Source organism: Tachysurus fulvidraco, chromosome 1, assembly GCF_022655615.1.
Source record: "Tachysurus fulvidraco isolate hzauxx_2018 chromosome 1, HZAU_PFXX_2.0, whole genome shotgun sequence".
NCBI classification, from domain to species: domain Eukaryota; kingdom Metazoa; phylum Chordata; class Actinopteri; order Siluriformes; family Bagridae; genus Tachysurus; species Tachysurus fulvidraco.
The window spans coordinates 11,816,832-11,844,826 of record NC_062518.1 but is presented as its reverse complement, the minus strand read 5'-3'; the positions used below and the strand labels follow the sequence as shown (position 1 = coordinate 11,844,826).

At 39.9% G+C, this 27,995-nt stretch overlaps 1 protein-coding gene across 8 annotated transcripts; it reads left to right on the top strand.

Moving 5' to 3' along the window:
* The first annotated feature begins 149 nt into the window (after window positions 1-149).
* On the top strand, window positions 150-27,995 carry slc7a9 (solute carrier family 7 member 9). Of its 8 annotated transcripts, none has more exons than XM_027132989.2 (15): window positions 150-256; window positions 484-559; window positions 717-775; window positions 1,094-1,191; window positions 1,547-1,694; window positions 17,996-18,238; window positions 18,503-18,628; window positions 18,747-18,846; window positions 19,096-19,140; window positions 19,445-19,568; window positions 19,744-19,847; window positions 26,380-26,476; window positions 26,573-26,722; window positions 27,030-27,204; window positions 27,455-27,995. In XM_027132989.2, exons 4-15 carry the CDS (start codon window positions 1,099-1,101, stop codon window positions 27,514-27,516), a joined length of 1,467 nt encoding a protein of 488 aa, XP_026988790.1. In that variant the 5' UTR covers window positions 150-256; window positions 484-559; window positions 717-775; window positions 1,094-1,098; the 3' UTR covers window positions 27,517-27,995. The 8 variants fall into 8 exon arrangements, with proteins under 8 accessions (XP_026988790.1, XP_026988789.1, XP_047656131.1 ...); XM_027132988.2 differs by having other exon boundaries at window positions 1,091-1,191; XM_047800164.1 differs by having other exon boundaries at window positions 188-256; window positions 540-559; window positions 1,091-1,191.

The following is a 27,995-nucleotide window of genomic DNA, read 5'->3' as shown; positions in this document are numbered from 1 at the left end:
CCTTGTCAAAGAGGCATTGTGTGGATCTGTGCACTTTTCATCTCCAGTTAGTCCAAGCCACTCTCCTCCCCATTTTTCCTCACATGCTCCAATCAAAAACAAGTTTTAAAGTGAGCAGCAAAAAAAAGAAAAGAACAACCCCACCTCCTTTTTTTTTTTACATAAATAGGAGGACGGAGACATACGCACTATGTAAATGACAAACTTGTTTAATTGCAGAGCTTCTCAACACAGAATCTATGGAGTCTGGTCTAAGGTAAGACTTTTATTCTATACTATTGAAAAACAGTTTATATTGAAAGAGCATTTGAGTGAACATAATAGTCAGAAACTCTCTATTTCCCTGATTTACCATTCAAAAAAATCTTGTTTTTTTTTATAAGATGTGAAGAAGAACAGTCACTGAAAGTTAATGAATACATGAAAGACACAAAGGTTAAATGCCATGTTGCCTAGTTTATTTAGGTCTTTATTTTATTCCAGATTCATCTGCAGTCATATTTAAAAGGCTTATTTCTGATCTTTTATCCATAACCTAGACATATCATCTCTTATAAATGTAAGTATATAATACATTTATTTTATTTTTTATTTTTACATTTACACGAGTGCTAAACTGAAAAAAAAAAAGATTTGCTATAAATTAGTTGTTTTCTTTACACTTCTTGTAACAGTGTTATTTACCTTGTGCTCATATTTGATTGGATGTTTTTTAGTTTCTTATAGGAGCTGAAGCTGAAGCGCTCCATATTTAATTTTATTTCTATAACAACAGGTGATTAAAGCCTATAAACTTCATGCATCATACCAACAAAATCACACTAACCATTTCATTTTTAGTTTAAAGCTACTTTTATAAGCACATAGTTTGATATTTTGCTGGGGGAATTAAGGCAAGACATATTGACACAGGAGGCAATGCTGAACACTTTGATGCACATTTGCTAACACACCAGAAATATGTCACTTAAGTAAGTAGGTCAAAATTACCTGATAAATATTGTTTTGGAAGGAGAGATAAAAGAAGACGCACATCTCAGTACAGAAAATTGTTTGAAAAATAAGAGATGTATCTGCAATTTCTACATAGCAGACTTGATGGATAAAATGGACAATGGTGGCCTCACTGATAATATAGGTTCCCAAAACAAGCTGAACATGGAAACCAAAGCTACAGTTCTACAAAAAGATGTGAGTATGTTGGGTCGTTGTGCAGCAATGGGAGCAAAAATGTAACCAGTGGCTAATCAGTTTCCTTATAGCTGTTAATTATTTTCCAGACATTTTACCTTTCCTGGATCAGTTTGACTAGTTTCTGCTGGTAAATCAAGATGATAGCATCACTTACTTATTGACTTCTGTGAATTTTGTGTCGCACCATTCTATAAAACATGTAGAAAAATGTTATTCTTTTTATTAGAATAAACACTTTCTATACTGCTATATAGGACCCGTATTCATTCCATTACATTGTATTGTCTTGTATTTTAGTCTTTGTGTTATTTATTACTTTTTTGTGTGTGTGTCTGTAAACTTATTTATTTAGGTAGGTCTGATAAGTGGGATCTGCTTGATTGTGGGAACGATGATTGGTTCGGGAATCTTCATCTCTCCCAAGGCTGTGCTAGAGGAAACAGGAGCAGTGGGACCATGTCTGTGTGTGTGGGCAGCATGTGGTGTACTGGCTACTCTTGGTTAGTAAATAGACATGGACACACATTATTTATTGTCATTGTACAAGGTACATGTACACATGCAATGAAATGCAGTTAGCATCTAACCAGAAGTGCATAGATGGCTTATTTACAAGTGGCAGTATAATAAATAAGGGAATGAGGTTATACTGAAGGTGTAGTAATATGTACATATAACTGAATAAGGGTATATATAGTGTGGTTTATATATATATATATATATATATATATATATATATATATATATATATATATATATATATACAGACTAGACAGAATAAATATGGATGGACATACAGAAGACTAATGATGCATGATTTTAAAGTGGTGCAAAATAGTGCAAAAGACAGAAGAAAAGTGACAGTACAGTGGTGATTGTTAACACCATATCACCTGTTCAGTGCAGAAACCGCCACGGGAAAGAAGCTATTTTTCAGTCTTTTTGTTCTGGCTCTGAGACAACGGTAGCGTCTGCCCAATGGGAGAAGTGTAAACAGTCCGTGGTTGGGGTGAGAGGGATCTTTGATGACGTAGCGTTTTTTGAAAATGTTCTCCAGGGTGGGTAGTTCAGTACCGATGATTTGTTGGGCGGTTTTCACCACCCTCTGAAGGGCTTTATGGTCTGAAGCTGTGCAGCTGCTGTACCACACTGAGATGCAGCTTGTGAGGATACTCTCAATGGTACAGCGGTAAAAGTTCTCCAGTATCCTGTAGCACAGACAAGACTTTTTAAGTCTCCTCAGAAAATATAGGCGCTGTTGTGCCTTTCTGATCAGGATGGAAGAGTTCAGAAACCAGGTGAGGTCCTCAGAGATGTGTATTCCAAGGAACTTAAAGCTGGGTACATGCTCAACAGCAGTTCCATTGATTGGTGGATGAGTGTGATTGCCAGCACGTCTGAAATCCACAATTACCGCTTTGGTCTTTTTGGTGATAAGTTCCAGGTTATTGTCCTCACACCATACTACTAGGTGCTGGATCTCCTGCCTGTAAGCCGTCTCATTGTTACCTTCAATCAGGCCTACCACTGTGGTGTCGTCTGCAAATTTTATAATGCTGTTTGAGGTATGAACAGGTATGCAGTCATGGGTGAAAAGGGAGTATAGTAGTGGAGACAATACACATCCCTGAGGGACCCCAGTGCAGATGGTGAGACTGGAGGAGGTGACAGTGTTCAGACGAACAGCATGTGATCTGTTTGTAAGGAAGTCCAGAGTCCAATTGCAAAGTTGTGTGCTGATGCCAAGTTGTTCCAGCTTCAGGGTTAGCTTGGAAGGGCTAACTGTATTAAATGCTGAGCTGAAATCAACAAACAGCATCCTGGCATAGGTGTCAGGTTTATCCAAGTGAGTCAGGGCAGAATGAAGTACAGTGGAAATGGCACCCTCAGTTGATCTATTTGGGCAATAGGCAAATTGGTAAGGGCCCAGGCTGGGTGGCAGACAGTCTTTAAAGTGGGTGAGGACCAGTCTTTCAAAGCACTTAGCGATGACAGGTGTGAGTGCGACGGGACAAAAGTCAGCCATTTCTGTTGCAGCGGAGTGCTTTGGCACCGGCACCAGCAAATTACTGACGTTCAAGTTCTTAGCTCTTCTTTGAATGTTTTTCTCTGTTTTAGTTAGACATCCAAAAAAAACTCCCTTTTCTGTCTTCTTATTTTTTAACATGAGAAAGCTTGTTCGGCTCTGGAGGGGTGACCCAGTGGCAGTTCTGGGGTTTTCTGAACCTTCACTTGAAGGTTCTCCTTTCATTTCACTTAATGCATTTGAGAGGATCTTGTTAATAGCAGCCATGAAGACAAAAAAAAATCTAAGAAAAATCTTTCTATTGTGAGGTTTAAAAGTAATAACTTTTACTAAGGTACTGAAACTACTAAATTAAACACATAACATTATATAAATTAATTTATTTATTCCAATAGTACAAATCAGTAAATTGATCTCTAATCCTGTTTTATCAATTATTATTATTATTATTATTATTATTATTATTATTATTATTATTATTATTATTATTATTATTATTATTATTATTATTATTGTTGTTGTTGTTGTTGTTGTTGTTGTTATCTTCAGGCGTTTTTTTCTTGAGCACAAGAGAAAGGTCAGATACAAAACTCGCAGGAAAAGAAAGAACATGTTCAATAAATTTAATTATGTCATTGTTCTTTAATTAATAAGTGCTTAGCCAGGATTGCTTTCAATGAATTTAATTTACATTATATTTATATATGACTAGGTTTATTTTTGGAAACAAATAAATTCATTAGAAAGTACTGTGGTACAGTAGGTGCAAACAAAAATGATGAGAAAAAACCCTCTAATTCAGCTCTGTTGGTCTGTTGGTCTGAGCCATGCCACATGACACCACTGGCGTTTCTACCTCTGGGCCCTTTCCCTCTGTGTTTCCTGGTAAAAGACAACCTATGTATTTACAATTCCCACTCCAGGATTAAACCCAAATACTGATCCAGATATGGACACAGAAACAGACTGTAACAGCTCTTCGATGTTCCATCAGAACAAAGCAGTCATGCAAGCAAAGCAATATCCATCAGCCTCTACTCTGCTGCTTCGGTCACTTACAATATATAACTAGATTTGTAAAGTTCGTCGCAACAAACTTTGATGTTGGCTTTGACGAGACAATTATTCGCAAAGGCCGGTGCTTTTTGGAGGCAAGTGGATATAAAACTTGTGAAGTGGAGCGCTAGGGTGCCAAAACTTTTGGAGGCAAGTGGAGACGAGCATGTGACGTCATACAAAAACCTCCGAAAAGACGCAATTCCCCTCCTTGGGCTGAGTGTTTTGATATGCCACATGTCCATGTTGTGCTAATGTTTTTTATTTTAACGTGACATCACGTGACATCATGTGACATCATCAGAATACCTGTGAGGCAGTTCCCCTCATTGTTCTGAGTGTTTTGATATGTCACATGTTCATGTTGTAAAAAGTTTTTTGATTTTGCATATTTTGGGGGTCGGGGCTGCAGGACAACTGAAAGGCCAGTCAGTACACCAATTTAAAAATTTAGCTGGCTGAGTTTGGTGTAGATAGTTCAAAAGCTTGCCGAGTTATAAACCTCCAAAGTTTATAATGGGAGTCTATGGGAAAAAAGGCCAATTTGAGACCCGGTGCCAGAAGTACCAGAACTCGGATCACTTAGAAAAGTGAAGGCAACAAACTTCAGACCGGGGTCTACAACATATCCAAATATGATGCATGTGGCTCGAAGTCCCTAGGAGGAGTTACTCTTGATAAATTTTTGTTAGCCAACATAATTACTGCCAAGCTATTTAATAAGTTAACTTTTTACTACTTCAACTAATAGATTAAATATTTAGATTGATGTGAATGAGCAAATTTATATAATTGATGATATAATTTGTTATACAATTATCATTTAATTTGTTAATACTTGTAGTATGTTCAATAGTTTATATACCAACTTCTGGTTATTATAACACATATGATGATACATAAAGTCCTAATTTTTTACTCTAATCATCTATTAAGTTAATCTTTTTCAGGTTGCTAGTTTATTAAATATACACATTCACAAAATAATAATAATAATAATAATAATAATAATAATAATAATAATAATAATAATAATAATAAGTTTCATGTACAGCCATATTTGCACACATTTTGTCCAGAGACTGCACTTATTGAAGATTCTTGTCCATTTCCCATCACAAACCTCTGTCTTTGCAATTAAAATATATATTTATAGGCAATAAACCTAAATAATTAAAATTAAATATACTGTATATGAAAGGAGAGGTGAGTTCCTCTGTATCTTCCTGAATCTATGGTTTAATATTACTGGTATAATCTAAATAAATATAATCTAAATAAAATTATATTAATAAAATCAGCTGTTAGCTATTCATGCAATTATTGGCTCATTAGAACATACAGTACATAAAGACAGTGGTGTGAAAAAATGTTGGCCCCCTTCCTGATTTTTTATTTTTTTGCATCATGAAACACATTTAAATATTAGACAAAGATAACACAAGTAAACACAATATGCAGTTTTTAAATAAAGGTTTTTATTATTAAGGGAAAACAAAATCCATACCCACATGCCCTATGTGAAAAAGTGTTTGGATTATTAATTTGAAGCTTGTGACTGCTGGGCCCCAGAGCAAGGCCCTTAATCCTCAGTTGTATAAGGTTAGATGTTAGTCACTCTGGTTAAGGGCATATGCCAAATGCTGTGAATGTACTAGTACATCTGAGCCTTGAATATCACTGCATGTGGTTTTGCTCTTGCAGTCTAACTGGGCTTTACTCGACTCATCTTTGAAAACATGACAGAATTGCGATTGTTCTATAAAACAGTATCTACTTGGGGACTTCCGGGTGACGCCATGCTGACAGCAGCTTGAGGGAATTGCTCCGTCCAAAAGTTTAATAATTTCCTAATAAAACCAGTATAATACTCGGGGACCATTAACAAATTCGACATGTCGACAACTAGAGGTAGAGGACAATCTAAACAGGACTCAGTTAAGGAAAAAGGCGAAAACTTGAAGCAGCTAACTATGATGCAAGCACAGTGCACAATCGGATGTTAACAGTCAAAAATTCTGGCAGAGCTCGAGAAGCTGAGGAAAGACAATCAAGATGGACACACTCAGACTCATCTATCTTTAACGTGGCTGGAAACGTCGTTCGTGGAACTGAAAGGAGAGTATACTGAACTACAAAAGAGAACCGCGGAGGCGGAGGACCGTATCAGTGCTAATGAAGACACGGCTAGGCGTCATGAGCGGGCCCTCCGCTACTTACTGCATCGAGAGATGGATTTGAATGCACGATGTGAAGACATGCAAAATCGTTTAAGGCGAAACAATCTGAGAATTTATAAAGTGGCTGAAGGGTGCGAGGGAAGAGATGTTAAGCGGTTTGTACATGATTTGCTTAACTCTGTTCTTCAGCTTCCCCCTGATCTTAACATCGTCATTGAAAGGGCACACTAAGCCCAAAAACGCTGATGCTGCCCTTCGTTCGCTGGTCGTTAGGTTTCTAGACTTTTCAGTGAAAGAAACCATACTGAGACAGGCCTGGATACAGAAAAAAGTCATGTACGAAAGAAAACAGATCTACATTGATCATGACTTCTCTCCCGAGCTGCAGAAGAAAAGGGCGCTGGTGTGTGATACAGTTAAGCAGCTAAAGATGAAGAACACGAGGGCAAAGTGTGTTTTTTCGGCACTTGAGAAGTTGGGGTTGCACGCCCGAGTGGATGAGAGAGAGCAACTGGAGATGGAGCTGTGCCAAGACTGGTGGAATACAGTGGGAAGGAGACCCATTGGAGGACCAGCGAAACTTACCAACGGCGAAATTAAAGTCTTCTTTAACAAGGATAACTAATTTGTATACTCGCCGAGTACATCTATCCAATTAAACTAGTATAGTTAGGAGGGGGGAAAAAGAACATTCTCAATATGGACAAGACGCGAGAACCACTCTAAGTGGAGGACCACCTATCCACAGCCAAGTCGCTAACGAAGCGTTCTGGGAGCGACAGCGATACCGCACACGATGTGTTTTTGTTTTGTTTTTTCTTTGTTTTGTTTTTTTTCCCCCGCGGAGGACCAGTCACCAGCCTCCGTCCAAGATACATCAGGGACTGGGTCATTTTTGATCCAGTCGGGTATGTGGAAGCCAACATTGTTCAACTTGTTATTCATGTGTTCATTTGTAAATGTTTTTTTTGTCCTGAGACTTTTGATGGGCCATATTTTTATTTTTAGTAATGACTCCTCTTATAGTGATGTCTGTGAGATTCAAGAAAGGGTTATAGCAGTTGAATATACAACAGAATAACAGATGGATAGCTTAATATGTGTTACGTATAATGTTAAAGGCTTAGATAGTCCAATTAAAAGAAAAAAGGCGCTGAATCAACTGAAAAAGTTTAACTGTGCAATAGCAATGCTACAGGAAACGCATCTGTCTGACAAGGAGCACATGAAGCTGAGGAGAGAGTGGGTAGATCAGCAATATAGCTCCTCAGATCAAAGTGGGAGGAAAAGGGGAGTTGCTATCCTTTTTAGCAAATCAGTGTATTTTTGCCACGAAAAAACCTTTACTGATAAGGATGGGAGATTTCTGATGCTTATTGGGTGTATGGGGCACTAAAATTACTTTAGTGAATTTATATGCCCCAAATGAGGATTGTCCAATTTTCTTTAAAAATATTGCACTCTTGATAGCAGACAAGGCTGAAGGGACTGTTCTTATAGGGGGGGACTTTAACTGTGTTTTGAGAGCATCTATAGATAGACTCCCTGCTGACCTTGGTCCAAGGACTAGGAAATTATTAACTCTCTGTGCACTGATGGACGAGTTGGGTTTGATAGATGTTTGGCGTCGCCTGCATCCCAAGGAAAAAGATTTCACTTTTTTTCAAATGTACACGGTAGTCACTCTAGATTAGATATGTTTTTGATGACAGGTGTGGATTCCTATAGAGTGACCCAATGTAATATTGAAGCGATTACCATCTCAGATCACGCTCCAGTCTCTTTGACGTTAAAGTTGAGTCCAATTAATAACTTTAAATACAGGAGAGCAAATGTATCTATTCTAAATACCGAAGCGATTCAGCAACAAATTAGGAAAGGGTTATTAGAGTATATTCAGTTTAATGACAATGAGACCGTAAGTCCATCAGTGTTATGGGAGGGAGCTAAATGTGTCCTGAGAGGAAACATTATTGCGATTTCATCAAGTTTAAAGCGAGAGAGGCTTGCAGAACAATTAGGATTGGAAAATAAAATTAGACAGTTAGAGAAAGATTACCATACAGTAGAAACTAGATTTGTAAAGTTTGTCGCGACAAACTTTGATGTTGGCTTTGATGGTGCAAGTATTTGCAAAGGCCGATGCATTTTGGAGGAAATTGTGAAAGCTACTGTACCGCTAGGGTGCCAATACTTTTGGAGGTTAGCGGACATGCAAATTTTTAATTTTCACGTGAAGTCACGTGAGGTCACGTGAAAATTAAAAATTTGCACAACATGGACATGTGACATATCAAAACACTCAGCACAATGAGGGGAACTGCCCCACGGGTATTCTGGTCACGTCACGTGACGTCACGTGACGTCACGTGACTTTACGTGAAAATTAAAAATTTGCACAACATGGACATGTGACATATCAAAACACTCAGCACAATGAGGGGAACTGCCCCACAGGTATTCTGGCCTCACATGACGTCACGTGACGTGACCAGAATACCCGTGGGGCAGTTCCCCTCATTGTGCTGAATGTTTTGATATGTCACATGTCCATGTTGTGCAAATTTTTAATTTACACGTGACGTCAATGACGTGACGTTTAATTTTCACGTGACGCCCAATTACAAGAGAGGAAATAAAAAATAGTATTTTAAAACTTAAAAATAATAAATCTCCATTAGTGGACGGCCTCCCAGGCGAATACTATAAAATGTTTGAAGGAGAGCTTACACCTCTTCTGGATAAAGTACAATTATGCACTCTCAGAGGGGGATCCTCCTCAGTCATGGTCTGAAGCGATTATTAGTGTCATTTATAAAGATGGTAAGGATCCTACTTTGTGCTCGTCTTATCGCCCCTCTGCGTGGATTTAAAGATACTGACTGGCATCATTGCAAACAGAATGCAAAAGTATATGAGAAAACTTGTGAAACCCGATCAGACTGGCTTTATCGCCAGTAGACAGGGGACCGACAATGTTCGAAGAGCTTTAAATCTCCAAATAGTGGCTCAGAAAAGGAATACCCCATCAATGCTTCTCAGCTTGGATGCTGAGAAGGCTTTTGATCGGGTGGACTGGGGTTTCCTACAACAGGCATTGAGGCACATGGGCTTCAGTGAGACGTCTATAGAGTGGATCCAAACTTTCTATAAGAATCCAAAGTCACGAGTAAGGGTCAATGGGCACTGCTCAAATTTTTTCCCATTGGGACGCGGTACTAGGCAGGGTGAGGTTCTTTCACCCTCTCTATTTGCTTTGAGTATAGAACCGTTAGCTGAACTGATTAAATCCAACCCCCTTATACAAGGAATAAGAGATGAATCCAATGTTCAACATAAATTGTCACTTTTCGCTGATGACATTTTATTATTTCTGGAAAACCCTATTACTTCTGTCCCAGCTTTGCTTCACTGTCTTAAGGAATACAGTATGGTATCAGGTTATAAAATTAATACAAACAAATCCGAAGCATTAATGATTGTGGGGACTTGGCCATTGCAGCTGGATAATCTTGTTTCATTTAGACACTCCAAGCAGGGGTTTAGATATCTTGGAGTAATTCTTACCCCCAGGACTAAGCAGTTGTTTTCATCTAATTATGGTAAATTGTTAAAGGAAATCAGATCTGATTTAAACAGATGGGATGTAATACCGTTTTCTCTTTTGGGTAGAATTGAATGTATAAGAATGAATATTCTTCCAAGATTATTATTTCTATTCCAAAACCTACCTGTTGCTATACCACAATCTATTTTTAAATCTTTAGAGAAACTATTGTCAAAATTTATATGGCAGAACAAAAGACCAAGAGTGCGCCTAAAATTTTAATGTCGTCTAAGGAAATTGGGGGCTTAAATCTACCAAACTTCAAGTTGTATTACTGGGCTGCCCAAATAAAAGCTGTGGTGGCATGGATCATCCAGGTTCCGGAGTCACAATGGGTATCTATGGAGGAATACTCAGTGCCGGGAATCTCTCTCTCTCAGCTCCCATTTCTCAACCTGCAGTCTCAGAAAAAAATTTTAATTTCGAATTTATGGGTTAGACACACTTTAAAGATTTGGAATAAGGTCCAAAAGCTGCTGAAGGGAAAGACTGCTTTATCTCAAGCTATGACCATTGATAGAAATATTGAGTTCCTCCCATCCTTGTCAGACAGTAGCGGTTTCCAGGGATGGGCTGAGAGAGGTCTCCTCACAGTGAATCAATTGTTTGATGGGAATGTATTTAAATCCTTTGCCCAATTAAGAGCAAAATTTGAGTTACCCTCAAGTGATCTATATAAATATTTTCAAATAAGGAGCTATGTCACAAAACATAACGATTGGGAACTGATAAGAATTAAGCCTACAAATATAGAGAAACATTTTATTAATTTGATTGAAAATGGTGGTGTAATGAAAAAACAATTGTCCTTGTTGTACAAAAAATTGTTGATTGACATGTCAGATAATACACAACATATAAAACAACAATGGGACATGGAAATGAATGTTACCTTGGATGACGATGTTTGGGTTAATATTTGTTCTAGATGTCATAAGGGTGTGGGCAGTCAGATTTGGAGGGAATTTGAGTACATTACATTTTCAGGACTCCGTTGAAATCTTTCCTCACCAAGAATAGTATGAGTGACAAATGTTGGAGGAAATGTGGATTGGTCAGTGATCAAACTCATATCTTTTGGGACTGCCCCATCATACATTGCTTTTGGAGGGACATTAAGGGCATTGTGGACAATCTACTAAGAGTGAACATGTCTTTTGACTCCCAAACCTTTTTATTGGACATCTTTCCAGACAACCTTTCACAAGATCAAGCATTTCTTCTCCGTCTCTTTTATGGACCTCCGCCTATATCCATTGTCCAACAAAAAGGTGTACAGCTCCCACATACTTTGACACAGGGGTGAGCCTGGTCTCATTTGAAAGAAGAGATTCTCTAGTTTCAGAAACTACTTTCAGATTGATTCTAGGCCTTACTGGTACAAAGTTACAGGGGTTTGAATGCAGATTTTCCTGTCCGCCTGGGTTGTTTTTCTGATAAACTGATTAATCTTATTTTTCTGGAACATGCTAGGGACAAAACAACAACTGAGAGTCATAGCCACATGTCTTGGCTTTCACCAAAAAAAATGTCAAGTCAAAAGACCCAAAAATGGATTTTATATGAATATTTTTCTACGGCCCTGGTCGTCGGGTGCAGCGTTTTTGTGTACTTGTTTACTATATAACTTTGAAATAAAAGGCTGCAGGCTCAGTCTGAAAGGCCATAAACAAGCCTAGACTCTCTCTCTATCAATCTGGTGTGAAAACAGGCCTTTAACTTGACACCCTGAGCTGTGAGAGGGACAAAAGGTCAGGGATTACGCAAGAATTCCTTTGCGCATCCAGTTCACGCAGACACAGGCAAAGAACATACGGCATGTCATATACCGTTGGAATCGTCTGCTTATTGGCTAAACGGCTGTATAGGTCCCATTTCATTGCTATTGGAAGGAGTAATTGTCAGTCAAATGCGGGTTCCCAAAAATGAGGTCATGCCACCATTGGCTTCTCAGCCGTCTATCTCTGCCATACAAGCACCGATTGGCTCAAATGAGGGCTTATTTGATTCAATAGGACCTGGGCTATAAATAGGACGTAGACTTTGAATTTTTGAATATCCCAATTAGGAGTTAGAGCGGCAAAACGAGATGATGGCGCACTTCTGTTTCCAGTTTTCAGAACACTAACGGAATATTTGCGGTGCGACCAGAGTCTTTTGGATTAAAAAGGCTTACAGATTTCAATTCCTTGGACCTGTGTGGATTTTTGTGGATTATTTGTGTTGGAATATATTACCCCAGTGAAGAAAGAGATGCATCTAAAGGTAAGGGAAAAACCGGTCTAGCGCCACCTAGGTCAGTTTTGTCCGAAAATTTTTTCTAATTCTATGAAGGCTGTGAATCATATTGTGCTTTGTGTGTGGGCTTAAAAAATTATTGAGAGTATAAACTTTACTAGGTAAATAGGTTTTTTCGTGTTTTTGGAGGATTTGATGCTTTAAAGTTGAATTGAAGCTTGTTTCTGGGTCATCCCCTAGTGGTCACTTCTACTTCCGTGCCGTGCACGGCACGGCGACCCGTAAGAGGTGACGGCTAGGAAAATGATAACAATCTGTTGGCTAAAGCCTGAGCCACCTACTGTTAAGCAGTGGACACAAAAGTTAAAACAAGTTTACTTAATGGAACGGTTGACAGCACAACTGCAATTAAAAGTCACAGCTTTTGAAAGAAGGGGTCCAGCTACTGACTTTCTGAAATATGATACAATCTATGCCTTAATATGTATATGTTATGATGGTAAATAATGTATGAAGCCCACTCTCAGGACAACGTTCATGTGTTTTTGTTTTTATTTTTGTTTTGTCATAATAAAGTTAAAAAAAAAAAAACAGTATCTACTTCACACACATTAAGCATGTGTGAATATTACCATTTTTGTTTGCATTTGGCATTTAGAATAGGTGTTATGATCGCAAATATAATGAAAACACACAAATCCTAGCTGCAACCTATTACTCAACCTATACTCACAACAAAGCTATTATTGATGGATTGTATAAAATGTTTTGGCAGTAACATTTGTTAGATTAAACAGTCAAAGCTTGAATAATTGTAACCACACAGTTAATCAACTGTCTTTAAAACATGTCTGATAAGCTGCAGAGATGGTGGGAGCTGATAAAACTCAATAGAAGCTTTGGAGTGTAGCCAGACTTGACCTGGTCATCTGATTAAACAGATGATCCAGTTATTCAGAAGCAATGATGTGCTCCACACAAGTCACCTAGTCCTACTGCAACCCTGAAAAAAACGTTGGGTTACTTAACATTGTAATCCCTGGTTCTTTGATAACAGAGTGAGGTATTTCACTATGGGAATCGCTTTGGGCATGACCAACTACGGAAGCTCTTATGACATCACGTCTGTCTACATCATTAATGAGATTTCTTCCCGTCCAAGTGCAAGGAGGGAAGTGCTGGTGAAACACCTCACTCTGTTATCAAAGAACCGGGGATTACGTTAAGTAACCCAACATTCTTTTTCTAACTTCGCTCGGTGTTTCACTATGGGAGATATAGACAGCTCCCGGATTGCACCCATATTACTGTTTCCAAACGGGTACAGTAGTACCAGCTCCCAGCACTGCGTGTGCTAAGGCTCCGAAACGTCTAGCCTATAGAATCACACAAACGTATGCGGCGTTGCCCAACTCGCCGCAGAGCAAATGTCCAGAACGGAAACTTCTCTGAGTAAAGCCCACAATGTGGCCATACCCCTAGTGGAGTGGGCTCTGAAACCCTTAGGGGGCTGAAGACCCCTGCAACCCCCTAAGAGTTTGAGAGCCCACTACAAAGGGGTATGGCCACACTGTGGGCTTTACTCAGAGGAGTTTCCGAGCTGTCCTGTCCACATACGCCTAAAGAGCCCGCACCGGGCATAATGCATGAAGTTTCTGCTCCTCCTGAGAAGAAAACGGTGGAGGATGAAAAGCAAGCATGTCAGTAGACAGGCACCTATACACCGACTCCAAAACCTTAGGCACAAAAGCATGGTTACGACAAAAAGAAACTTTAGTGAGCCCCGGAGCGAAGTGTAAGCAAGACGGGCTAACCGACAAAGCATGTAAATCACTCACACGCTTGGCTGTCACCAAAGCCAGGAGCAGTGCCATCTAAAGAGAGAGATACTTAAGACTCACTGCCTCTATCGGCTCAAAAGGATGTTGAGACAAGGCTTTTAAGATGATGGGCAGATCCCATAAAGGAACCATCCGCCTAGACACCAGCCGTATGCGGCGTGCCCCCTTCATAAAACGACTAATTAAAGGTTGCTGGCCTGCCGACTTGTAATGGTGGTGCTGGCCTGCCGACTTGTAATGGTGGTGAAAGCCTTCCTTTTATCAATCAGATCTTGGAGGAAGCATAATATATCCCTAACAGAGCACTTTAAAGGGATAATCACTCTCCGCCCACACCATTCTTCAAAAACATGCCATTTATTGCTATAAAGAGTGCGGGTAGAGGAGGCTCTCGCACTCTGTATAGTACGTATAACTGACGAGGGCAAGTCAGCCGCATTCAGATTCCACCTCTCACGGGCCAGGCCCAGAGGGCTAACATGTCCGGATGAGGATGGTAAATTAAAAAAGGAGGTCCCTCTTTGGGGGGAGGGGCCATGGCTGCCCTGACAGTAGTTGAACTATCTCCTCCACCCAATGTCGGGTTGGCCGGCGCAGGGCTATCAGAATTAATGACAGACACTGCTCCCTCACTCTGGCTAAAGTGGGGGAGATTAAGCTCAGAGGGGGAAATGCATAGAGAAGCACATCCGGCCACCGATGGGCTAAAGCATCTACACCCATTGGTGCATTTGCGTCCACCAGAGAGAAATACAGCGGGCAATGAGCGTTTTCTTGCGAGGCGAAGAAATCGATGGCAGCCTGACCGTACATCTGCCATACCTGGCTCACCACCTGAGGATGGAGTTTCCACTCCCCTTAAAGAGGATTTCCCCTGGACAGTAAATCTGCCCCTCTGTTCAAGATCCCTGGAATGTGAGTTGCCTGGAGTGACAAAAGCCATGTGTTGCTCCACACGATCAGCTTCTTCGCCAACCGATGCAGCTGAAGGGAGCGTGTGCCCCCCTGACGGTTGATGTAAGCAACCACTGTGGTGTTGTCCGTTTTCACTAAAACATGCCGACCTCTGAGGAAACTCAGAAAATGATTCAGTGCCAGCCACACCACCAATAGCTCCAAATAGTTTATATGTTTGTGCATCAGCTGTGGCAGCCACGCGCTGTTCACAGTTCTGCCCATTAGGGTTGCTCCCCAACCCTTTAAGGACACGTCTGTTGTCATAGTTACTCTCAATGACACCGCCCCTAAGGGAATCCCCGACCTGAGTGTCACAGGGCCTTTCCAGTGTCTGAGCATTTCGACGCACACATGATTGTCTGATTAACACAAACGCGTTATCCAGCGCTGAAAATCCGCCAGATCTATCGTCACAAACCAATCGCTTGGGCGAATCGATCGACACAGCACCTTGTGTGTCAGCATTTTGAATAAATACTTTCTGAGGTGCTTGTTTAATACACGCAGATCCAAAATGGGATGGAGGGCTGCGCCGCCTTTCTTTGGAACTACGAAATAACGGGAATAGAAGCCCTGATGGCTGTCCTCCCCGTGTACTAGTCTGATTGCCTGCTTGAGCAGGAGGGTTTCGATTTCGGCCGTCAACACACGAGCCGATTCTCCCTCGGCCACCGACATGATCAGCCCATTGAAACGAGGCGGTTTCGTGGCAAACTGTACCCCCATGAAACTGTTGCTAAAACCCACGGATGAACCACGCATGCGCTCTAGCTGGCTATGCAGGCAGAGAGAAGGCCCCCGTACACTTCCACCCTGCCATCGTCGCGCAGTGATGATGTCATCACATGCGTCGTGCGGGCTCCCGCTGACGGGGAAGTGAGCACTACCCCCAGTGGCGGACTGGGGGAGTGCATTTCATGTCTGCATTTCCAGGGTTTTTTAACAATTTATTTAACATGTTTTATTATCAATTCCCCTGTGTGTGTGAGTGCTTGGTGACACCGCACATGGCTCTGACCTCCCTTTCTTCACTGAACTGGAGAGTGAACATAATTAGCCCTTATCAAACTCAGAACAGAAGGGCTGAACTCCCTCCTTCTTTTCTTCGCCGACGGAGAGAGAAGGACCGGGGAAAACCTGTGAATCAGGTCGCATGCTTGCTGACTGACCTGTCCGCTGTGAGCATGGTCATCGGCCTCCCTCTCGATGCTGCGGCTGGCACTGCGAAGCCCTGCCGTGTCGGGTGAGAGGGTGGTCGCGCCGCCTGCTTGTGTGGCAAACAGAGGTGAAAAGTCTCATCCTCCTGTTTTCTGAGGGTGCTGGTTTCTCTCATTTTATATAATAATAATAAGCTTTTAGTCGGGTCGTAAGGGGCATCCATCACCTCCGCTTTCTGAGTGTCGCCCAGGCCTGACAGGTTTAACCACAGCACTCTCTCACCTGACACGGCCAGGCCCATTAAGTGGCCGCAGCCCTGAACCTCACCGCGTGAGGAGCACAAAATCAGGTCGTTCACAACACAGATTTCGTCCCAGAGTGCCGGGTTCGGTAGACCTGAGTCCAACTGCCGCCCCATCTCCTCCAAAATCTCCACTTGATATGCTGACAGTAAAGTCACAGCATTCAGCGAACATACGGACTGCCCCGCGTATTTGTACATCCTCTGAAAGGTCGCGGCGGTCAAATGGTCCGTCTTACTCGGCAGTGAAAACTGCGATGAGGAGGAAACAGATTGTCGATTCGTATGGAGGTGATACGCCAACAAAGGCTCCACTGCTGGGGGTCCAGCCAACCCCAGCTCCTCCATCCCCTGAATCTCCAACATCGAGTGTCCTTTGGTGGGAAGCTTACTCTTGAAGGGGCTAGACCAATATCGAGACACCTCCTTCATGCACGCAGGCACGGCAAGCAAGAGCTGTCTCGCTGCCGAGTGGGTCGGCGGCAGCCTTTTCCCATCGTAAAGGTTTCTCACGGCACCTTCGGCAGCTTTGGCAGCTGGCCAGGCTAGGCCCAGCTTCTCACTTCGTTTGCACACTTTGTGCAGGCTGCTGTCAGCAGGGGGGCCGATTCGGTCGTGCTGGTGGTCTAGACTGTTGGACTGGGAAGGGGGGATTGTCTTCCTCCCCTTCGTCGTCCATGCCCAGATCGCACAGTGAGCGCATGTGTGCGTGTCCCCTAGCGATGTCTGAGCGTGCTTTGGGAACATACACACTATGCACATAGGAGAGGGTCCCTGCCTGAGATGGTAGCTCCACATGATGATGGACAAGGACGGGATACAGCCTCCTTAGTCTTCGACTTATGCCCTTTGGTGGGGGTAATTGCCATCGACATAGCACAGTCTAAAGACTCGTCACAACGCGTTAGCCTATTAGACTTCGGATTAAACCTCCGGTAGGTTCGCCTTGACGTGTAGACCGAAGAAAATTATATGCTTCCTACCACTGTAACTAAACACACAGCAGGTTGTAAGAATAGCTTGCCATGATGCGGACGCTATTCCAAATGTAGGGTTGTCACAATCCCTCTACTGATGTCGCGTTTGGCGACGGAATCCAATAACGGTCCGTCTATTGAACAGTTAAGCGAGATCAGCAAGTCAGGATGCACTGAGAGAGCTTGCTGCAGTCTCCCACGGGAAGAAAGCGCGAATGACGTAGACAGGGATTGACCTGGCTGATATAGGCAAGGCGGAGTCTGGTCGCAGGTCAACCTGTCTGTCAAAGACAGACGTGGTGTCATAAGAGCTTCGGTAGTTGGTCACGCCCAAAGCGATTCCCATAGTGAAACACCGAGCGAAGTTATAAAAAGAACTCTGTTTAGTTTAATACATTGAACCCATAAAGTGCACTCTTTCACAGAGGATGCATGTGTGTTTTTATGTGCATGTGTGCAGGGGCTCTTTGCTATGCAGAGCTTGGCACCATGATAACAAAGTCAGGAGGTGAGTACCCATACCTGATGGAGGCTTTTGGACCTATTCTTGCCTACCTATACTCCTGGACAACCATCTTAATACTGAAGCCTTCATCACTGGCAATCATTGCCCTAAGCTGTGGAGAATATGCCTCCACACCTTTTTACCCAGGGGGCACCCCACCGGATATTGTCAACAAATGCCTGGCTACAGCCTCCATCTGTACGTGAGAATTCTACTTTATTTAATTAATGCTTTTTTCTACTAGATTTACATTCTTAATAATAAAAAAAATCTAATTCATTTAAAGTGTTTGATGAATAATTAACGTTTAACTTTCTTTGTATCATCTAATCTAATCTCATTAATGTAACAAAACAGTGGCTCTGTCTAACAATGTCCCCCCCCCCCCCTCTCTCTCTCTCTCTCTCTCTCTCTCTCTCTCTCTCTCTCTCTCTCTCTCTCACACTCACATCTATTTTACAGTGTTGCTCACACTAGTGAACTGCTTAAGTGTGAAGCTATCTAACTATGTACAGAATTTCTTCACTGCAGCCAAACTCCTCATCATTGTCATCATAATGGTTTCAGGCATTGTTATGCTGGCCAAAGGTTTACACAGTGATACAAATGAACTGTCATTAAATAGAAAGTGATTAGTCCTCAGTCAATAAACAGTAGACATTGCAAGAAATACATATTTATATATACATATATTTCCTGTTTTTAGGAAACACACATAATCTGCAAAATATGTTTGAAGGAGGAACAACTTCATTTAGGGCAATTGGACTTGCATTTTATAATGGTCTTTGGGCATATGATGGATGGTGAGTAAATTTCCAGCAACCATCTTGCACCAGTCACCACCACACACCAAAGAGTTGCCATCAATACATTATACATGTCTGACTTTTTCAAATCTCTATTTTTCTTTATTTTTGTTATTAGTATTTTGTTTTTTTTTCTATCTATTCAGATATATTTGATTTTAGTTTTAGCTCTCACAATAAAATCTACATTTTAACAATTCAAAATTATATAATGAACTGTAGAATAAAATCTCCTGCCTCCTACAGGAATCAGCTGAACTTCATTACAGAAGAGTTGAAAGACCCATATAGGTGAAGGTCATGTCGGTACTTTGCCCTGCACTACTCAGATTTCTTTTCTATTATGTACAATTAATAATGCAGACATTTGTGATTTCCAGTCATTTTTGTGACATAGAGGAAATCATAGTGCATTCATCCTGACAGATTGATTAGGTGAAACACAATGCCACCTGGTGCCTTACTCATAAATTACGTGACATCGTTTTCTTATTTTATTAAATATTAAATATCAAAGTAGGCTTATCATTCTGCACCATTTGTGGTTTATAAGCTTTTTACTGTAATGCTAAATTTCCTCATACCATCCTGACAGGAACCTTCCCTTGGCCATCATTATCGGTATTCCTTTAGTGTCAGTGTGCTATGTGTTGGTCAATATTGCGTACTTCAGTGTCATGACACCTACAGAGCTACTTCAGTCTTCTGCTGTTGCCGTGGTGCGTATAGCATAGTAGAGATACACAGTTTATAAACAGTATGATTTATACTGTATGATAATTATTGTCAGACATCAGTCATTTATCTATCCTTTCTATTTATTACGAATCTGTGTATAATTGTCCTGAATGACACTTAAGCCAACTATTTTTAAAAGCATTGTTTGCTACACAGACTTTTGGGGATAGAGTGCTGTACCCACTGTCCTGGGTGGTGCCATTGTTTGTGGTCTTCTCCACTTTTGGAGCTGCTAATGGAAGTTGCTTTACGGCTGGAAGGTAAATTTGATTGTTGAATCTATCATTTTATGTAAAATTATACATAATTTGTATGATGAGAGGTATAAAAGTCTGATAGGCTGCCCTTTTGGCCTTGAGATTCAGATTTCTGTGCCATTTGTACATATGAATATCTGTATACTATATTTGTTCGAAGCATAGCATATCGCTTTCCAGATTTATGCAGACAAAATCATTATTTGAATAAGTATTCAACTTAACAATTTACTTTTTTCTAATTGTGAAGTCCACATTTACTTTGCATTAATCAGTATTTAGATATTTCTGTGTTAGTCAGGTATATTTTTCTTCTGAAATATTCTTCCATTTATTTAACAAGTTAACCAAACACACTTCTTTCTTTGTTTACATATGTACTGATGTGAGATGTTCAGCATATTGCAATGAGAAATATCAGTGATTTAAAGCCGGCCCCGGATAAGCGGTAGAAAATGGATGGATGGATGGAATTAATTTATTCATTCATTTTTGTCTGTTGTTTCTGCTGGAGTTTGACATCAAGGCTAAGATTAGCATGCGCTGAGCTGATGGCCATTCTTGTAAAGTGTCTGAACCACCTAAACATACTCCACTTGGCTTGAGGAAACACCAGCTGTAAACCAAAGCTCTATCAAAACCCAAAGTTTGATTCTTTTTCTATCACAGATTGTAAACCCAGCCCTCCTACTGAAAGGCAATAATAATCCCTAGGTTTCTATCCACAGCTTGTATACATGGGTGAAAGCAGGGTGTAGATTGACTGGCAAACACTGAACTTTGCCTGAAAATTAAGCTCCAATTTCACCATCACATGCAAACTGTTTGCGAAACTCTAATTTTACATCACTCATGAATAAGATACCAACCTAAAATGTTCTGCACCATGTGAAAGATTCTTCTGAGATCATAACACAGAAGGCCTTTTTCCAAATGTTGAAGGCTTCCTTTACCACTTGTGGTCCACCAGGTTGCCAACATGACACTGTAGCGTCTGGTACAGGTCATTTTAGATTTCATGTCCCAGGCACCCTAAATTTCAACAGCAACTCCTCAATTAACCGATGAGCAGCCCAGTTTTACACACACACCTGGCTCCAGAATGTCTGGAGCCTACACAAAGACCAGATAACCCCATGCGGCTTCTCCGATTGAACTCATAGGGGCCCTCGAACACACACACACACACACAAACACACACACACACACAAAACACAATGAGACATTCCTTTTACTAATAAAACCCGAAGATAAGATACTCTAAGGTTCTCGTTCTTTTAACCCTTTTTGTAATGGTTTCTTCTTTTAAGGAAGGCTTGCCTGACTTAAAATTATTTGCTCCTTAATTTCCTGACAAGGGTGTATTTTATTCATGTGTCAGAAACAACATTGTATTTAACATCAGTTATACTCCAATTACTGATCATAGCATGTTAATGTATACCTGTTCTAATGCTGTATGCCCCTTTAAGGTCCGATGTCAGAATGTATACGAAGCTATTGTTTTCTTTTTACTTCCCTAAGGAAAGTGCATTTTGCTTTATGTTTCATTTTGTTTCTTTGCCTTTATAAGAACACAATATCGTATTAACATCAGTTACCCTTCGATTACTGATCTATGTATGTAATGTACCGCTGCCTTTATACCGTCATTACCCTTCATGTTTAGTATCCAAGTGACCACAAAATTATCGGTTACTCTTTTTTCAAACAATGGTGTATTTTATTTGAGCACGAAAGGTGCCATACCGTCTTAATACACACAGGATCAAACTTTAAAGTCATCTAAAAGTTTGATAGCTAAACCACGCCCACAGACACCTGAAACAAAGGGAGTTTTTCCCTCCAAAAACCTTGAACGAAGTATTGGTCATCTCCCCAAAGATGGGTGGAGTTCACGACCTTTAAATTGTCACAAACACCACTAATCCGTGGTTAGACTTTCGGAACAGCTTCAAGACGACTCCATCTTCCTTCAAAGAAGTTCCAGCAAGCTTCACTTCCAAGAACGACAACTATTCTGATCTTCAGGAGAACTTGGAAGAACGTCTGACCACGCCCTAACTTACTTTTCAGAGTTTTCTCTGTTGCATCCAGACTCTTGTGCAGTAAGCCAATGCAAGTAACCGTTTCCTTTACCAACCAATTTAGATGCGTAATTTTAAGTAGGAATCTTTCATTGAATCTTAAGGTGAATTTAAGATTTCCCAGTTAGGGTGTGATTAATTTTTGAGTCTAAGCTTGCCATTCCTTTCCTTCCTTTCTCTAGTTTCTTCTTTCCAGTCTCTTCCTCTCTTTCCCCAATTTTAATTTCTTATGTTTTATTTTTTTTTTTCATTTTTGTTTTCCCTATTTCTTTTGTTTGTTTGTGTAGTTAGTTTTATGTTGTGTTTGTCTCATTCATTAAATGTCATAATTTTGAGCCACAGGTGATTTGTCTCTGAGTATCGCTCACAAATTAAGGTACCTGCAACATCGGGTCTGAACTACATGCTCTATTAAGTTAATTCAATTTAAATTACGGTATAAAGTAAAAGGGAAGCGAATCTTTCTTGGCCGGGAAGATACTGCCTTCATAGAATTAATAAAGGTTACACGGCCTGTTCGCCGGACAAACAGACCAAATAAGTGTAACGTTAATTCCATTACCATTAATTTCAACTTAGGTTAAAATATTTAGAAGTCACTATAACACATTATAGTTACTTATAAATGTTTACTTTGCTTCGTGAGCCCAAAATCGCTACAACACTATGATGGAGGACTTGAACTTGGTCCACTTGATAAGTTTAGCCATCGGCCTGTGCAACAAATCTAACTCACCACGAAGGTGATTACTTGTCAGCTCTGTCCTTGCCTTACCCATGTGTCCAAAATACAGTATATGGCACGACTCTCTTCAGTACTTTCTTTCTTTTTGTTTTCTTTCTGTGTGTTTGGTCACCCTACCGTGATAACGTACACTAGAGAACTGCTTAACATCGGGCAGTTTACTCCAGACAAAGTTTCACCAGTTTTCACAAACCCAGAATTTTTTTTGGAAATGTTAGTTGGAGGAGCGGCTGCTCTCTATGGTACATGAAGGAGACGCCGGCAAGGGAAGCACGCCGGTGAGCTAGTGAAGCTGCGACAGAGGGGATTTAGAACTGCTCTCCCATCGATTTACCTGGCGAACCTCCGCTCATTGCTGAACAAAACTGTTTCTTCTCAACGGAACAAACAAGGACTTTTCATGCTCCGCTGCTCTCTGTTTTACAGAAACTTGGCTCAGTCACTCAATCCCGGACAGTGCATTACTTCTCTCGGGCCTCCACTTACACCGATAGGATCATGTAAATGAGCTATCCGGTAAAATGAAAGGCGGCGGAATCTGCTTTTACATTAAGGAACGTTGGTGTACAGATGTCACAGTGCTGAATAAATACTGCAGCTCAAACCTGGAATCACTGTTCATAAACTGTAAACTCTTTTATTCACCATGGGAATTCTCAGGCCAATGTGAGTGATGCACTGCAAAACCTGGCAAACCAAATATCAGGCTTGGAGCAAAATAATTCGAATTCTCTTATTTATTATCCTTGGAGACTTTACACTTGAACTTCCAAAATACAGACAGCATATTAATTGTCCCACAAGGGAGAAAAATACACTGGATCATTGCTATACAATTCTTAAGGACGCATATCGCTCTGTACCCTCGGCAGACTCGGAGAGCTCTAATCACTGCTTGGTTCATCTTATTCCAACATACAGGCAGAAACTAAAATCTACTAAGCCTGTAGTAAAAACAGTGAAGAGATGGACCAGAGAGGAGTATCTACAAGACTACAAGACTGTTTTGACTGCACTGATTGGAGTATCTTTGAGGCTGGAACTGACAGCCTGGATGAACTGACTGACACTGTGACATCTTACATGAGTTTTTGCAAAGACAAAACAGATGCTGGATCCCCTACAGTTGCCTACCGTGCAAACAGATCAGTGGATGACACAGTCAACATTGGACTGCACTATATTCTTGAACAACTGGACTGCCCAGGGACATACGCCCGGATTCTTTTTGTCGACTTCAGTTTGGCTTTTAACACAATGATTCCGGAAATTCTCCACTCCAAACATCTAAGGCTCATTAAAACCCCTGCCATCTGTCAGTGGAAACACTGACATGCAGGAAACAACAGGTGAGACTACGAGGTTTCACCTCCAGCATTTGGACAATCAGCACTGGCGCTCCTCAGGGATGTGTCCTCTCCCCACTTCCATTCTCTCACTACACTAATGACTGCACTTCAAGTGACCAAACTGTTAAACTCCTGAAATTTGCAGATGATACTACACTCATCTGTCTCATCCATGATGACAATGAGTCTGCATACCAGCAGGAGGTGAAGCGGCTGGTGCTATTGTGCAGTCAGTACAGTCTGGAGCTAAACAGCCTCAAAACTGTGGAGATGATAGTGGACTTTAGGAAAGACCCCTCAACACTACTCCCCCTCAACACTACTCCCCCTCACAATATCCAACAGCTCAGTGTCATCTGTGGAGGCCTTCAAGTTTCTGGGCACTACCATTTCCCAAGACCTGAAATGGGAGTGCAATATAAACTCTATCATCAGAAAGGTTCAGCAGAGGATGTACTTTCTATGCCTATTAAGGAAGTATGGTCTGCCACAGGAGTAGTGATGGCCAGTTCGTGAACGAATCGTTCTTTTGAACCAGTTCTTTTTAGTGAACTGAATGAACCGGTTCACCAAATTGAACTGATTCGTTCTAAACAGTTCGCGTCTTGTGTGAGCGCTGATCCACAAGTTACTAAAGTTACTCACTTTCGGTTATGCCTGACAGTTGGTCCGAGTCTAAATAAACTAATATCAACTAATATGTCAGTTAATTTTACTATTGACTGTTGTGCAGGTTAGTCTGTATTTTTATATTCCGCTTTTTGTAAGTTGATGAAGATTAGTTTATTAACTTTATATCTTTAAGATACGTAAAACATCCACGTTTGCACATCAATGCCTGTACTGGGTGTTTTAGTTGCAAAACTTAAATGTAAGAAACGTATTCAACTAAAGTTATGATTATAAAGAACTTTTCGAATGTGTTAAATTGATTGTATTAATATCTCCCGGCAGCGGGATGAAGGAATTTGCATCATTATGTCATTGTGAATGACGTCATTACGTCAGGACGTAAAGAACTGGTGAACGGGATTTTTGAACTGGTTCATTAAATCGAACTGTCCGAAAGAACCAGTTCACGAAAAAGAACCGAACTTCCCAACACTACACAGGAGCTGTTGATGCTGTTCTACACTGCAGTCATTGAATATTGAACAAAAAACATAATATTGCACAATATTGTTATTTGCACTTCCCACACTTTATGTACATAACTGATCAGTCATATATTCTGCATTCATATTTAATACTAATAATATCTATTGTATCACATCTGCATTTTCTTGTATAGCCTGTATTATCTTGTGTAGTATAGTGTTATTTATGTCTGTACTTTTGAGAGTCTCAAACAGCTGCAACCAAATTCCTTGTGTGTGTCAACACACTTGGCCAATAAACCTGATTCTGATTCTGATGATGCAGTCATACAATTAATCACACTGTTTATTAGCAATCAAATATTTCCAGCTGTAATAAATAACGACTGAACCGCAGTCATTTCAGACATGCTAAATGTGGGCATCAGGCTTGTTCTGTTTCTGTCTATTTTATGTGTCAGTCAGCTGTATGGCCTGGTCTTTATCAGCAATCATTTGAAGACTTTGACAAAAAGAAATTAGTGTTGGGTGGTGAACTAAGAGTTTGTGCTGACCCAATAGTTCCTCAGGAGCTCTTGGTTTCACTATTATAAACTATTGTAGAAATGACATTATTTACATTTACATTATTTAATGTTCAGTGTCACCTAAATGAGAATGAGGTTCCCTTCTGAGCCTGGTTCCTGTCTAGGTTTCTTCCTATCTCAGGGAGTTTTTCCTTGCTGCCGTCACGTCCGTGCTTGCTCATTACTGATAGGGATATATAGTATTTTAAATTTTAAATAAGTATTTTAAAATTAATTTTAAACACTAATTGTATGTATTCATTTATTTATTTTTATTCTAATTTTTACTTCTTATTATTATAATATTTGTTTATTTATTTTTTTCAATCTCTTCTGTTTCTATACTTCAGTAAGGTTGCTATGAGACAATGGGAATTAAAAGTTGAAAGTTCAATTGAAATTGAATTTTCAGATATTTTATATATATATATATATATATATATATATATATATATATATATATATATATATATATATATATATATATATATATATATATATGTAAGTGTAAAGGTGTATATATATATATATAATGTAAGTGTAAAAGTGTAAAATAATGTAAGTGTAAAAGTGTAAAATAAGATACAATTTAACTGCATAACATACATTATGCTATCAATGCCGTAATGTCTTCAAGGTTTCAAGACCATCATAACAAATCGATATTTCCTGGTGTGTGTGTATTCTTAAGGTTGACTTATGTGGCTGGACGTGAAGGACATATGGTGAAGATTCTTTCCTATATCAGTCTGAAACATTATACACCTGCACCAGCACTCATTTTTAATGTAAGTCATTGAGCAAATTCTATTCATTCATATTTTTAATTTATATATTATAAACGTAAATGTGTGTATGTTCGTGTGTGTGTTGCTCTTATCTAGGCACTCTTGAGTGTCTGCTATGTAATTCCAGCAGACATCAATTCTCTCATTAATTACTTCAGCTTTGCTCAATGGGCTTTCTATGGGCTCACTGCGCTTTGTCTCATCGTCATGCGCTTCACAAAAAAAGAATTACACAGACCTGTGAAGGTGAGGGTGATTTTCAGTATACAGTCAGTCCCTGAAATACATTTTTCTCATGTAGATGTTCGTTACATAGTGTTATTTTTTTTTTTACATTTAGTGACAAATCTATTTTATTTTCCATTTTCAAGTTCAAGTTCAAATTTTCAAACTTACTTTAGAAATGTACAGTTATTATTCTAACAAGAAATAACAATAGTTAGAATAGTCACATTCACAGCATAAAGCTCCATAAGCAAGCTAAAATTATAACAAAACATCAAATGTGCCTTATGAAAGAAAAGCAATCTTACCAAATGTTTGTCTCTCACAGGTTCCCATAGTTATCCCTGCTGTGGTGGTGGTTGTTTCAATTTACCTGGTTTTGGCTCCAATCATTGACAAACCTGAGCTTGAGTATCTGTACTGCACAGTATTCATCTTGGGTGGACTGATTATTTACTTCCCCTTTGTGTACTACAAGTTCAGCTGGACCCGCAGAATCATGAGTGAGTAGAATCATTTATATATCACCAAGGATTCATTTGTTATCTAAAGGTTCTTTAGTTAAACTCAAAACGGGTTGTCTAATTGTAAAAATGTAGTTCCACCCATGTTCACAAAGCTCCAATATTACATTATATTAACTAATTATTCTGAAGAATTGTATTGTACTGTAATTTGCTGTGTAGGGTAAAATAGAAATTGTGAATATATGGCACAAAATCTTTAAACGTTGTTTACTTGCAATATTCTCAGATCCGCTCACCCTGCATCTTCAGCTGCTATTGGAAGTTGTGCCACCCGAGAAGATAGAGTGAAGAATATCATGATTAAAAGGAACAGCTACTATCCTATGATGACTGAATAATAATTATATTGTTTTAAAAAGGAATCATTAAAAATGATATTAATATAACTACCAGAGTGTTTTTCCTGATTAAATCCATGGGCCTTATTTGTCAATCTTAATCTTTGTAAATTTTTGGTAAAACAAACAAACAAACCAAAAAAATTAAAAATAAAATTAGCAGAACATCTACTATTTTAAAATAGTTTTAACTGTTAGTTGTGGAATTTGTTTACATACTTGTGCCTTTGCTCAGACAGACCAGACCAGCCTCCACTTATACAGTACTGTGGTATTTCTTTTTCATCATTGTATGACTTAATTTATGACTGCTCCCTGAATGGAATAAATTTTTGATAGAAACTACAAAGTACTTCTATAAGCTGGACTGGAGCAGGATGTCTGCTAAATGCTATAATGCAATAAAAAATAAATTTACGCACCACAGTA